This window comes from Physella acuta, unplaced genomic scaffold (assembly GCF_028476545.2).
Source record: "Physella acuta isolate Inbredline_101_S28 unplaced genomic scaffold, ASM2847654v3 ptg001173l, whole genome shotgun sequence".
Lineage (NCBI taxonomy): Eukaryota > Metazoa > Mollusca > Gastropoda > Physidae > Physella > Physella acuta.
Genome location: NW_026732690.1, coordinates 492,715 through 507,397, shown reverse-complemented (window position 1 = coordinate 507,397; position 14,683 = coordinate 492,715). Strand labels below are relative to the sequence as shown.

General features: G+C 36.0%; 1 protein-coding gene across 1 annotated transcript; it reads right to left on the bottom strand.

The window, feature by feature from the left end:
• Window positions 1–1,069: 1,069 nt before the first annotated feature.
• LOC131956741 (uncharacterized) lies at window positions 1,070–6,939 on the bottom strand. Its single transcript, XM_059321319.1, has 7 exons — window positions 6,898–6,939; window positions 6,277–6,377; window positions 5,693–5,852; window positions 5,062–5,142; window positions 3,320–3,481; window positions 2,856–3,021; window positions 1,070–2,496 (listed from the first exon to the last, which is right to left on the bottom strand). The coding sequence occupies exons 1-7, from the start codon at window positions 6,907–6,909 to the stop codon at window positions 2,303–2,305; spliced, it is 876 nt and encodes a 291-aa protein (XP_059177302.1). The 5' UTR covers window positions 6,910–6,939; the 3' UTR covers window positions 1,070–2,302.
• Between the last annotated feature and the right edge of the window lie 7,744 nt (window positions 6,940–14,683).

Here is a 14,683-nt window from a genome sequence, read left to right as displayed (position 1 = left end):
CCAGATTTTTATTTTCAAAAACAAAAGTTGAACCCACATAGAAATAAACCCAGTAATAAAAAACATGTAGTTAGGATGAGAAGCCAACTTTAAACTCTCCCCCCCACCCCCTCATCCTACCTCCCACAGAGAGACAGGACATTCAAACATTGCAGGCCCCATTAAGTTCCTAATGGCTGCCCTAACATCCCAAACGACATATCGCTGTCTATTCAGAATAAATCCCAAAAAATGTGTACAATAAAGAACATTTTAAAAAGATATCATATAAAAATATAAATACATTTTCTTGAGCTATAAAGGTAAATATGTTGGTCTGTTGTGTGAAACAAACCTTATATTTTAAAATCATTTCAACATGCAAGTTTGATGAAATTATATATTATTGTATTTTAATTAAAGATGGATCGGTTAAGTAAGGATTGAAGCAAATCAGTGGTGTAACAGTGGGTGAGGCATTAATTGCAAACATCTAACCAGACAGTCAGACTTTGGTAACGGAAGAAATGAGTTAAATACAACGTTGTAAATAAGTCAACGTTATCTTTCAACCAGACAACCTTATTTACCCCAACCCTTAACAACCTTATTTAACCCAACCCTCGACAACCTTATTTAACCCAACCCTCGACAACCTTATTTAACCCAACCCTCGACAACCTTATTTACCCCAACCCTCGACAACCATATTTCAACCCTAGACAACCTTATTTCAAACCTACCCGAGACAACCTTAATTAAGCCAACCCTAGACAACCTTATTTAACCCAACCCTAGACAACGTTATTTAACCCAACACTAGACAACCCTTTTTTACCCAACCCTCTGACAACCCTATATAACCCAACCCGCATCACAGCTGTTTGATGTTTATAATATATAATACCAATATATGGGTAGGTTCAATAATTATACCTGACACAATCAACTTTTTCATAAACTGTTTTTAAAAAAATCACGAAGGCGGAAAAATTAATTCAACCTTTTGCCATACAACCTTCAGATCTTCATAACAAGCTTGTTCTTAATACCCATAGACGCACACACTACATACACACTATATACACCCACCCACACATGTTCTTCCATTCAACTTTATCCGATAGATGAAGATTTAAACAGCCACCCTTTGAAGTAATCTCCCACCAACGCCTTCATTAACCTAACGGCGACAGTAGACTTTTTGAAATGATTGAAAAAGTTCGTCAATACAAAAATTAATAAAGCCGTTTTTTAATATCCACAAGTACTTGACTTTTCTGAACACCAAAGGCGATACTGAGTTGTGTATTGACTGGCTGTATCAAAGCCTTGACTTATTTTTATCAAGCGGTGCAGAAATAAATGTAGGTTAAACGTTTGAATAAATAAAAAATGTGAAGGGAATTTCATGAAGTGAAACATGCCACAATTAGCACAGTGTGAAACATTCACACTAACTGGTAAACTGTTCGCTGGTTAGTAAAACATTGCTATATTTATAAAAGATACCCTGTGTGGCTACCATCAGCCTCGACTTGAGGTACTTAAACTTTTTTGGAGGCACCGAACCCAACCATTCACCGAACCCAACCATTCACCGAACCCAACCATTCACCGAACCCAACCATTCACCAAACCTTTCTAAAATAGTTCTAACGTTCGCACTTACAAAAATCGGATCGTAAATCATGTGTCGGGTGTGTGTCTTGGGTGTGTGTCTTGAACTCCGCCGAACCCCTGCGACTGACTTACCGAACCCCTGGGGTTCGATAGAACGCAGGTTAATAAGAACTGGCCTAGAGAGATCTAGACCTATTTAAAATTGTCATCAACAGAATGTGTTCTCCGCTTAAGCTGCCAAATACATTGCATATTGGGTAAATTATAAAAGATCAAAAGTAACATTCCACGAGTCGGTTCACATTAAACAGCCCCCTGAATGCGTTTTAAAGGTAATTTACAATAGAATTTAGCACCACGTGAACTAAATGTTGGGTTGACCTTAACTTCACTAGATTTGGTTTGTGTGTAGCGTCTGTGTGTGTATGTGTGCGCGCGCGCGCGTGTGTGTGTTGGTGTGTTGGTGTTATCACAAAAAGTAACGAGTTAAAATAGCGCTTTTAAACATATCTTATTAAAACATCCATAATTAAACCAGGAAAAAGCATAGAACATTATAAACATTATAAATACAACCAAACATGTATAAAAAGGTTAGGTAAGCGAATACGATGATGACCAAATGAAATGTAAGTAAAAGATCACTGCTGGTATAATAACACAACATAACACAACAAAACGGATGTGAACATGAACTCAGTTATGCGTCCTCCTCCACTAAAGAGCTAGGTGAGACACGATTGTATACATGAACATTCTGTCTCAGCCACATGAACGAGGCTGCTTTACGAAGCGGTTCGCCGCTTTCCAAGCTGAATTCGAACCCACGCCGTCTCATCTGTTCCTTGACTTCCTCGAGTGGTTTGTTGTTTACGTGGGATAAGCCGCCTTGGCCTGGAATGTGAAAAATTAAACTTTTTTGTCTTTATTATTTGCTCATTTGTCCATTCTTTTGTTTGGTTGTCTGTCCGTCTGTAAGTATTCCATCCACCTGTCCGTCTGTAAGTATTTCATCCACTCATTTACCCGTTCGTTTGCTCGTACGTTCGTTAACCTGTTCGTTCGTGCAATAGTTCGTCCGCCCATTCGTTCGTTCGCTCGACAGTCAGAAATACTGTAAGAATGATCTCATTCATTTTTTCATTCATTCTTCTCTCTGTCCGTCCATCCATTCGTTTTTTTTTTCAATCTTCCGTTCGACAGGCAGACAAACAGACATACAAACAGAAAGGATGATCGTAACACAACTTTACCTGGCACAGCCCAGCTCATCACAATACCCTCCCTGGCATGTCTGGCCAAGTTGTCCAGATAAATATCTTCAAACTTGGCCGGAATGTGTTCACCCACCTCCACACTGATGACCCAGTCAAAGATTGGAAGGTTGTATTGGGGGACTGTCAGGTCTAAAAATATCACCTGGTAAATCATCGAAGGAAACAACGTTAATCATATTAAAGAAGAGACTTCCGTTTGATTACTGCGGTTTTCTTTGCCCATTTCCTATATATAATTTAGTGAATAAAAAACTCTTCCATGCCCCAACTACCAGACATGTAGCCCTAATAAATAGGCCTTTACCAATGAACTTTGACTTCTCAAGACGACAATAACGCCCTCCCTAATATATTTGCTCCTCCCCTTCCCCCAACTGTGCAACCTACTGCCTGACTCCCAACCCCCCCCCCCCCCCTCCAAAAAAAAATTCCGTACATACCGTTCCGTTGGTCACTGTTTCGCAGTAAGGGGCCCCATCATAGGCCGTGTAGCTCTTCACCTCACCCAAAAGCTCTACATTTTTCTTATACAAACCAGGGCCGTCGCCGAAGCTCCCAACAGTTTTTCCTTTAAAGAACTTGCTCAGGGCTTTAGAAAAACCCTAAGGAAAAACAAAGTGTTTGTCCTTTGTTAGCTTTGAATGTTGGTTATTAAGTTTAATTTGGGTGTGTGGGTTTGGTCTAGAAATATTAACGCCAAAAACAATGGATGCATATTTTACAGATTTATTGGTTATAACTTTGGTTAGGCCTAAATTTTAACACAGTTTACTGCTTAAAGTTCCGTTTTTTGAACCTGACGTCCAAAGGATTTGAACTCTAGACTTTCGGGTTAGTAGCCTAGCGCTCTACGACTTGGTCACGCCGACCCATTGTTTACTGCATACTCGAAAGTAAATTTATTTTTTACCAGCTTTTTCCCGATGTCACAGAGGTGAGATACTCAATTCAAAACTGTAGAAAAGTCTAAGACTATTGGTATAAATTATTGCTGAGTTCAAGTTCACAGTAAAGTTTAAAATTACATTAGATTAAGTCAAAAAAATGGTGTTGTGACAATACTGAACTTAAGATAGTTGGGTCAAAATTATTTGAGATGGCTCAAAATTTTCTGTTCTTGAAGGGTTCATTTTAGTTTACGGTTGGGTTCATTTAGGTTTACGGCTGGGTTCATTTAAGTTTACGGTTGGGTTCATTTAAGTTTACGGTTGAGTTCATTTAAGTTTAAGGTTGGGTTCATTTAAGTTTACGGTTGGGTTCATTTAAGTTTACGGTTGGGTTCATGTAAGTTTACGGTTGTGTTCATTTAAGTTTGTGGTTCATGTATAGTGTGTGAATTTGACAGTTAGCATAGCTACGCAGAAATATTGTACCCGTGTGTAGGCCACATAGATCAATAGGTATTGTTTAGCTTCATTGTTTTTATCTGCATTTGTTCAATATTTGAATCTAATGAGATATTTAGAGCCTAATATATCAAACTGTCATTTTATGACTCAATGGAAGCCGAATTCCAACAAGGGGGCAGGGAGCTATGGTTTAATTAATGGCAGGTAATCCATGGTCTAATAATAGTAGGTAATTAAGGGATTAATAATAGCAGGGAATCAAATGTCTAATAATAGCAGGGAATCAAATGTCTAATAATAACAGGGAATCAAAGGTCTAATAATAGCAGGGAATCAAAGGTCTAATAATAACAGGGAATCAAAGGTCTAATAATAGCAGGGAATCAAAGGTCTAATAATAACAGGGAATCAAAGGTCTAGAGTCTCATCACAGCAGGGAAACTTGGGTCTAATAAAAGCAAGATATCCCGGTCTAATCAGTGTTTCTTCCAGACTTTTTTCTCCGGGGGGGGGGGGGGGCGGTAGACTTTCTTCGGGGTTGGGGGGGGGGGGGGCGGACACTGTTAAAAGTATATATTTTCTATATAAATTATATACATTTCATTTTGTTCGGGGGGGGGGGGGGGCGGTAAAAAAATTTCGGGGGGGGGGGGAGGGGGGCGAATTCGATGCCTGGAAGAAACGCTGGGTCTAATAATAGCAGGGAATCAAATGTCTAATAATGGCAAGAAAACAAAGGTCTAATAATAGCAGGGAATCAAGAGTCTAACCATAGTAGAGAATGCTGGGTCTGACCACAGCTAAATAACTCAGTGGACAAAGCAACAACTCACCTTATCCCACTTGTGTGCCCCACCGGTTCCGCTACTCATATCCGCACACCAGCCGCCATTTTCAGAAACTTTTAACCGAGACTGTAAAGGGTTAAATAGAAAGTATTTAGAAAACTTAATTCTCGACTCTTGAGAGCTAAATAGAAACTATTTTTAATTATTTTTTAAACTGTATTGTAGACTGTTGAGGGTTAAAATAGAAATAATTTAGACAACTTAACTCGTCATTGTTAAGAGTTAAATAGAAAGTATTTAGAAAACTTGATTCACGACTGTTGAGGATTAAATAGAAAGTATTTAGAAACTATTAGTTTCGCCCATTGAGAGTTAAAATGGAAAGTGTTTTAGAAATATGTTCCAAGCTGTGGAATGTTATAAAATCACGGCTAATCGACATTTGGATTAGTGGCTTCTGAGCATACTGTTTGTATCCCTTTTCTTTCATGATGTATCTGACAATGTATCATTTTTTTAACCGGCAAAGTTTCACATGTTTTATCTGGCAAGGTATCACATTTTTTTTTATCCGGCAAAGTTTCGCGTGTTTTATCTGGCAAGGTATCACATTTTTTTTTATCCGGCAAAGTTTTACATGTTTTATCTGGCAAGGTATCTCCTTATGTAGACTTACCTTACTGAGTTTGAGTATCTGACAGCTCTGCTGGCCGTACAGCATAAGCAGGTTGTTCAGCACCATGGACAGCTCGTTTCTCTGTTCCTTAAATCGACCTTCCTCCGGGGACACAATCAGAGGGGATTTATGGGTATCCGACTCCATGTTGCGTCTCGCTCTTAAAAGATTATATATTCTCATGATTACATTTTATATTATCTTCCAGATAGATCTATTATATATATATATATTATTTATATTATTTATATTTTATATACATACGCACATACACACACACACATACACACACACACACACACACATATATATATATATATATATATATATATATATATATATATATATATATATATATATATATATATACAAGAGGTTTTCTAGATTGTCAATATTATATATGAAAGTTAGTATCTTTATTATATTAAAATTAGTATCTTCCTTTTAAATTTTAAAGTTTTATATACATTTTATGTAAAATTATTCGTCTTGATTAAGACTGTATTGCTCATAGATAAGTGTATTAGGAAACAAGGGCTATACGTTTCAATGAAGTTGAGCGACGTTATCTAGCTATAACTTACCGGTAAATTTCAGTTAAATCTTTAATGTCCTGTCGTGTCATAATGAATGCTATCAGGACCATACCAAGCACAACAAGTGCTAGAACAACACTTAGATTTTGCTGTGAGAAAAAAAAATTTAATCTAACCAACTCAATAAAATATTATCGAAACAAAATTTGGTATTTTTAACTAACCCTTAAAATATGATAAGATAAAAAAACGTACTCCTAGATCAAACATGAAAACATACAGGCGAAAAGTTTTTAAAATATGCTGCTTTCAAAAGTATGATAGAAAATTATCAAATTATTATAGTTATAGTGGGGTTTTTTTTAAAATCGAAACAAAGTGAAAACACGAATTAATGTAATCAATGGGTGGAGTAGCTTAAATAGAATAATTAACTTTTGGTCAAACAAATCACCTTCACGTAAATAACAATTCGATATTTCTTTGAATGAATACAGCATGATCCACATTTTAGATTGTCTCTGACGTCCCTGTTTTACTCTATGACACCAGCATGTACATGTCCCAACTACCTTATCATTTACCTTACTCGTTTAATGTTTTAAATTATTTTATTTTACTTAAAGTGAACAAATGTGACTTATATTACATGTGAATATTGCCACTTACCCTAATATTCATATTTTCTGTATATTTGAGACCACTGGAACAGCAAAAATCTTAAACTGATAAATTTTGGTCCAGATTAGGTCCTAGATGAAGAAACTAAAAGAAAATAAACATCAGATTTACAACAAAAATTGTAAATAAAAATGTATGAAACAAAAATATACCTAAATTATGGGATAAAGTCTTCCTAAAGATAATAAGATAGCATTGCATAATTAGAATTTATCTTAGTTCAGAGGAAAGTGAGGGGGTGAGAGGGGATGATTGAAGATATTTTTTCCCCGCATGTTCGGAACGTTCTCTTCTCAAGATGGTTTTTTCACAAGCAAAAAAAATGCCCAGACTTTATCATAAAATTTCCTTGACCTTTAGAAGTTGGGACTTGAAGCTGACAACAGCTGTATGCGTTATTTTGTCCTCTATGCTTGTCCCTCTGCGTGTAAATGAAATATGTCGAAAGGAGATATTTCGCTCTAGATTTGCTGGTTATAATGTAAGTCCATCTCAGTATGACAACTTTACATGAGTTACCGTATGAGCTAATGGACGGTGTGCAGGGGTAGTGCGGTGTGCAGGGGTATAGCGCACGACTGCTAAACGGAACGTGTTGAGCTCGGTCCCCGACTCTATGGGCACTTAATTATGGGCACCTAATCCAACGTTCGTTATGACTAAATGTTTTCTTTACACGTGTTTTTTACTTGTTGTACATTTTGGCCGCACGTATATCCAAAGAAGAGTGAGCATAGTATCGGCTTTTACTATTGGTATACAAGCCCACAACTCCTCAAGATATGAGTAGCTCAGACGAAGCAAATCAGCTTGTAATGCAAATGTTGACGAAATTTCTTGGCTGACTCATTGTCGACCTTATCGTCTTAATACGCCAAAATGTAAATAAAACTGTGTATGCCAGATATCCATTGGAATCCCAAAGCGCTTTTATGGACGAATAGTTTGCTGAAGTAATTTTTTAACATGCCAGTATCAATTTCTATAGATATGCAAACTGAGGAGGCTTCGCAATGGCTTAAATGTTTACTTTGATTTATGCCTGTCATTCTAGTCTTATTCCCACACATGACACAACTGAATGGCTACAAAACTATGTTTTATTCGTAGACAGCTGCGGTTTCAGTGTATACACCTAGTTTATCCCATTACACGGTCGTCACGATGTGTACATCCATTTCTAGCAGTTTCCTTGGCAGTCCGCACATCCGATTACCTCGTTCTACCCAGACGTTTTGATGATTAAATATCTCATTTTAAGTGTTTAATTATTATAAAATAAGTTTAAACTGGGCTTTAAAGTATGTTTACAAAAAGAATGAATGATTATTTTAACGTCAGTATGCTTTTACACCCGTGTATTAATGTATGTAATCAGATGCTCTTTGGTTTTTAAATAGCTAACAATGTCTGCTTTTTCAAAATGGGCAGAATTCTAGAACCTTCTCTAGAAATAACAAAAAATACGGTAAAATAAAATATTGGGTGTAATAAATGTGTGTTAGTAATACAAGATGTAAGGACTGCTTATCTGGTAGCTTTACACTTGAACAAGCACCTTTTTTACCCGACAAAATCGACTCTACACAACTACTACCCCTCGCTGGGTATACAAGACCCTAAGCTGCACACAGGCAACCTAGCCTGAATGGATGGCTGCCTACTTACAAATTCCAATATTCTGTGCCATAATTTAATACGGATCGTTGCAAGTTATCTTTTCGAGACGTTGAGGCGTGGTCCTACAAAGACGTTGAGGCGTGGTCTTACAAAATGATACGTTGAGGCGTGGTCTTACAAAATGATACGTTGAGGCGTGGTCCTACAAAATGAGACGTTGAGGCGTGGTCTTACAAAATGAGACGTTGAGGCGTGGTCCCACAAAATGAGACGTTGGGGCGTGGTCCTACAGAGACGTTTAGTCGTGGTCCTACAAAATGAGACGTTGAGGCGTGGTCCTACAAAATGAGACGTTGAGGCGTGGTCCTACAAAATGAGACGTTGAGGCGTGGTCCTACAAAATGAGACGTTGAGGCGTGGTCTTACAAAATGAGACGTTGAGGCGTGGTCCTACAGAGACGTTGAGGCATGGTCCTACAAAATGAGACTTTGATGCGTGGTCCTACAAAATGAGACGTTGAGGCATGGTCCTACAAAATGAGACGTTGGGGCGTGGTCCTACAAAATGAGAGTTTGAGGCGTGGTCCTACAAAATGAGACGTTGAGGCGTGGTCCTACAAAATGAGACTTTGATGCGTGGTCCTACAAAATGAGACGTTGAGGCATGGTCCTACAAAATGAGACGTTGGGGCGTGGTCCTACAAAATGAGAGTTTGAGGCGTGGTCCTACAAAATGAGACGTTGAGGCGTGGTCCTACAAAATGAGACGTTGAGACGTGGTCCTACAAAATGAGACGTTGAGGCGTGGTCCTACAAAATGAGACGTTGAGGCGTGGTCCTACAAAAAGAAGTCTGTAGGAAACTAACCTGTGGGGATCCGCTCTGATGAGCAAATAGTGAACTGGATAAAGATTCTATTTTTAAATCTACGGTGTGTTACTCGTATTCGTACGCATAAGGCGTGGCGTATGCCTCTAGTACTACCGAGGGAAAACACACTTGAAATAATCAGTAACAGTACATATCGATCCTTTGATAAAGTCCCATGAAGAATATAAATATAAATCAAAGTTACTTGAATGTTTGAACATAATTTGTGTTTGTCATTTATTTGCAATTAACAAATTGCATGATACATTTCGAATAAGACATAATTCCTTTAATTTTCACCTGATATTTTAAACATTTTATAAAAACAGTTAATATAATATTTTATTTGTACCTGAAAACGAGACATTTTTTAAACACGTAAACAGTGTAACGCGGGAGGGCGCTCCCCTAAACTTGTATAAACGTATTTAACAGTAGGGTTTTTGACCAGTGAATTTGGGCTTAAGTATGGTAGGTAGGTTTATGACAAAACTGTTTGTTTTTCGAGGTAACACATAGATGCCAAAGGTTCACAGAACATGCTGCTTTGAAAGAATATGACATAAATTCTCGAATTCTAAAGGTTTTATAGAAACCGAAAATATATAAAAGTACCATTTCGGGCACTTGAAAGAAACATACGTATTTGATCTAATATTCATATAGGAAATTTTATCTTCTTAACCGAAACGTTACTAAAGTCTTCTTGTTCACACACATACACAGAGAGAGAGACACACACACATACACAGAGAGAGACACACACACACACACACACACATACATGCAGAATATACTGTAAAATGTGTAGGATTTTTAACTCAAGATAAGTATAAAACTATTTCCAGTTTCGCTCGATCACAACACCCAGTCAGAGTTTCTTCCAGGCATCTCGTCAGGGGGGGGGGGGGGCGCTGAGACCCCCCCCCCGAAAAAAGTCTACCGTCGTCCGTCCGTCCCCCCCCCCCCCTCCCCGAACGAAATAGAATGTATATAGAAAACATACACTTCTGTTACCAGTGTCCGTGTCCCGTCCCCCCCGGAAAATGTTGACCGCCCCCCTACCCCCGAAAATATCAAGTTCACACCGCCCCGCCCCCGGAGAAAAAAGTCTGGAGGAAACACTGCACCCTGTGCTCATTATGTTAGAAGGTAAAAATCGCATGAGTCTGGGGGGGGGGGTGTCATACAGTTGAAAGATTTAAGAATTAAAGTTTGCATCGGGCTACAACCTCAAGACCTTTCAGTCACTTTATGTAATATTTATGAGAGAAAGCAAATTATTTTTATCATTGATATGAAAAATATAATTTTTGTTAATTTTTCACATATCTGTTTCTGGATTTCGACACAAATATCCCAGATAATTAACTATTACAGTAAAACGGAACTGAGATTAAAGTTGATTTAGGTTTAGTTGCATTCGTTTCCATTTAGCCTATTAGTGTTTAGCTAGATTTAGAATGCTAAGATGGGTTTTAAGTTAGGTATGAATTTCTGAATTGGCTAGATACAACCCAACTTTTTATTGAGTTTGTGTAACACTATTCATATATAATATTTTTATTTCGAAATGCTGTTATTTCAACAAATATTTTTTAGTTTAGTATTGCATTAGATTATATTAAAGTTAATTTGGGGTTTAATTAAGATGGATTTATGATTGGGTTATTTTTATACTAGATTTTAATATACGAATTGATTTGTGTTAAATTTAAATTTATAATTCAAAATTGTCCAACCACTTTTCTACTGGAAATATAGAGAAAACTAAAACCAGAATATAATTAAAATTTTGCAATAAGAAATTGATGAGTTAAGTTAATTATTTTAAACACCTATTTTTTTGACAATTAACACGTACGATATCTTACACAGCTGCTTCTCCTTTCATAATTACTCATTTACTACATAAGCCACAATGAATGATGTTATTAATTAAATTTACTACAATGTATGCTTACTTATAATGTAATCTATTTGCAAATAAATATCGTATAAATATACTAATGGAATGTTTGTAGCAAATAAAAGTAAAATGAAGCATGACAGCCTTCACTCACGTATAGCATTAATTGGTAGGCCAGGAGAAACGCAATGCCACTTAAAATTGTGTTAAAGTTGATATTTTCTTGGCCAGTGCGACACCTAGCCGGGGCGGCTCGTATGAAAACAATACAAGCTTTCTTTTCTAAAAGAATTGCCCGATTAAATGTGTAAAAGATTTCATTAATGAAAGCAAGTGTGTTTTACTTAATTATTTTCAATTAATTTAAAAAACTGATAAAATATTTTTTTAAATATTTGTTTTATCTATATAAGCCTACATAAAATTGGCGTATATCGTCTGTCCTTTTGGAAAAATAACTGAAATATATAGAATAGCTTTTAAAGATTTCTTAAATTTTATTTTATTTAAAGAACTAAATTAGTTCTTCATAATAATTGAAATTATTTGATTATTTCATTAATTAATGTATTAATTAAGTATAAATTATTAATAATTTACTCATTATAATTACGTTAAAACATGCGATGGGATTGTGGGGTGTGGTAAGGGGGAGGTAGAGAGCTCGACTGCTATTCCGATAGTTTTGTGTTCGGATACCGGACCCAGGTTTGTAGGACGTCCCTGATTTCATTCAGCCCCAATGGGTAGATATCTTACGTAAGGAAAAACAACGCAGTCTGAGCATGGAACAAATCACACTATATCTCATTGTATGCCTAGGACACAGAAACGGATACTTTACTGCATCTGCCCTATAAATCGCCAGGTCCGAAACATAACAGCAATGTAAAATAACCACTTAAATCTTTCTGCAGGGTAAGACGGGATATTTTGTGAGTCAATGTTTGTAACTGAATTAATTAGTCGGAAAATTTAAACTAAAACAACCTTTTCGGCCAATTAAACTTTTTTCTTGAGACTTTTTTTCTTGAGACTTTTTTTTCGTTCAACGCTCCAACAACTAAGATAATATAATAACCCACATGCACGTTATTTTTAGTGGGGTTTTTTCCGACCAAAAAAATATCCCGACCTGCCCAGCAGAAAGATATAACAATCGTCTCTCAAATGGTTATTGTATTTACATAGGTATTTTCAGATACTGGCTTGTCTAGTAGTCTGGATTCTTTTATTACAACTAAAATACTTCCATTAAATAAAAAGATAATATATACTAAATCAATTTTCTTATATAAAATATTCCACGAAACAGCCCCCTCTTACTTATCAGACTTATTTTCTTTTAACATAAAATTAAATCGTCGTCTTAATTTACCGTTCCCATATACAACTTTTTTCCAAAAACATAGCTTCGCCTACTCTGGTTCTAATTTGTGGAACAATCTTCCTAATAAAATAAAGCTATCTAGATCTGAAAATATATTCAAATCTAAACTAAAACAACAATTATTTAATGACCTCTCTAACTGACTCATTGAAACATTTCTCATTCATCTATTTCTATTATATTCTTATTTTATCTCATTTTGTATTATAACTATGTAACATTATTTCTTTATTCCACATTTTTAGTGCTATGTTACTGCTATGTGTTATTGAATTGCTGTTTTATTTGTTTAAACGGCCAATGTGAAAAAAGGCCTTCGTGCCTACAATTGTTACCGTTTTTTTTAATAAATTTGAATAAATTTGAATAAATTTGAATAAATTTGAATAAATTTGAATAAATTTGAATAAATGTGAATACATTTGAATACATTTGAATAAATTTGAATACATTTGAATACATTTGAATAAATTTGAATAAATTTGAATAAATTTGACCTGGCGATTTACAGATAGTGTGCCTGTCTCTGTGACCTCGGCATGCATATGAGATATAGTGTATTAAATTCTTCGCCCAGCCGTCTTTGCTTGTCCTAAAGTAGGGTGTGTGCCCATCTAGCGAGGATGGGCTCAGGGAAGTTCTAGACTTGGGCCAGGGATCCAAACACGGGACTTTAGGGATAGCAGTCGTGCCCTCTACCCCTTAGCATTGATAATCGGGTTATATATAGGGTAATTTTGACACCAAATTTTAGAATAAAAACTTAATTAACGAAGCTAGGCAAGATGAAAAGTAATTATAAATAAATACAAAAGTGCCTGATGTGAATCTATAACGACTTATTCAATTTTAGAATATTTTAGTCATATAATTATATTAACCTCTATTTACTAAAATTTTCCACTAATGAAATAATGAAATGGAATAAAAATTTACCGCATAATTAATTACTACTGTTATTTAATTATTTAACTTTGAAACTGTATCCATTAGAAAAAATGCGATACGTATTAATCAGTTTTCAAATGAAACGTGTTTAACATTCGACTTAGTGGCGGGTTGCTAAAGAATGTGTAGTAACATGAGATTGGGGCTAGATGACCGTTGCGTTTTATGGACTATAGTGGTACTAGTGGTGGGGTGTCGTTTCGTGGTCCGATAGAATTCGATATAAATCGTGGTCCGATACAATAAAATAGAACTCCATTTCAGCGCATTTTTTTAAAGCTTATTTCGACATTTTAATTCATATCAACATTCTACCAACTGAAAAATTTATCCAGAAAACGTACACTTTAAATACACACAAAAATCGTAATTCCGATTCTCCAACATTTTTTTTTTGTAAATACGAATTTTGGCATCAAATAAGGAAATAATAATCCTTATGGAACAAAACCGCGAACGTAATTAAATGTGTTTTCTGACTAAATTATACTAATTTTGTTGTAAGCTACATAGTAACTGCTACCTACACACGTTTTACTAAAGCAACCATCAATATGGAACACACCTACCATGAGATTCAGCAATATCAAGTGCCACTTTCGTGTTGAATGGTACTCGCATTAAAAAAATGTTGCCTATAGAATTTACTGTACTTACACAGCTTAGCAAATTTTTATTTTTGAAACCGGCTTTCTTTCACCAACCAGAAATCTTGTATGAAAAGAGACGTATAGTCAAGGAGAATAGTTCAGCACTCATGCATACCAATTCATTCAGTCAGAAGCTGATTCAACATCTCGATTCAACAGTTACCCCCGGTGGGGGATGTGCGTATAAGCTCAACAATTTTTAGGTTAGATCCCCATCTTTTTAACATGTTTTAGCTCACTAACTACAATGCTAGCTCCAGTATTAGTAAAAACCGACTATAGAAAAACGTTACTGTCAACTGTGAAAATTATAAAGTGCAGGGGATGACACCATCTGAAAACTTCGCAAAATGTAAACAGGAAAAATGTTTTATAGAGTACTTGCCG

Excerpts from the sequence above, each read along its gene's own strand:
- LOC131956741 (XM_059321319.1), bottom strand. Across the intron at positions 5,853-6,276 it reads GATTTAACTGAAATTTACCG|AGCGAGACGCAACATGGAGT; the intron begins GTAAGTTATAGC and ends TAATCTTTTAAG. Across the intron at positions 2,497-2,855 it reads GATGAGCTGGGCTGTGCCAG|GCCAAGGCGGCTTATCCCAC; the intron begins GTAAAGTTGTGT and ends TTCACATTCCAG.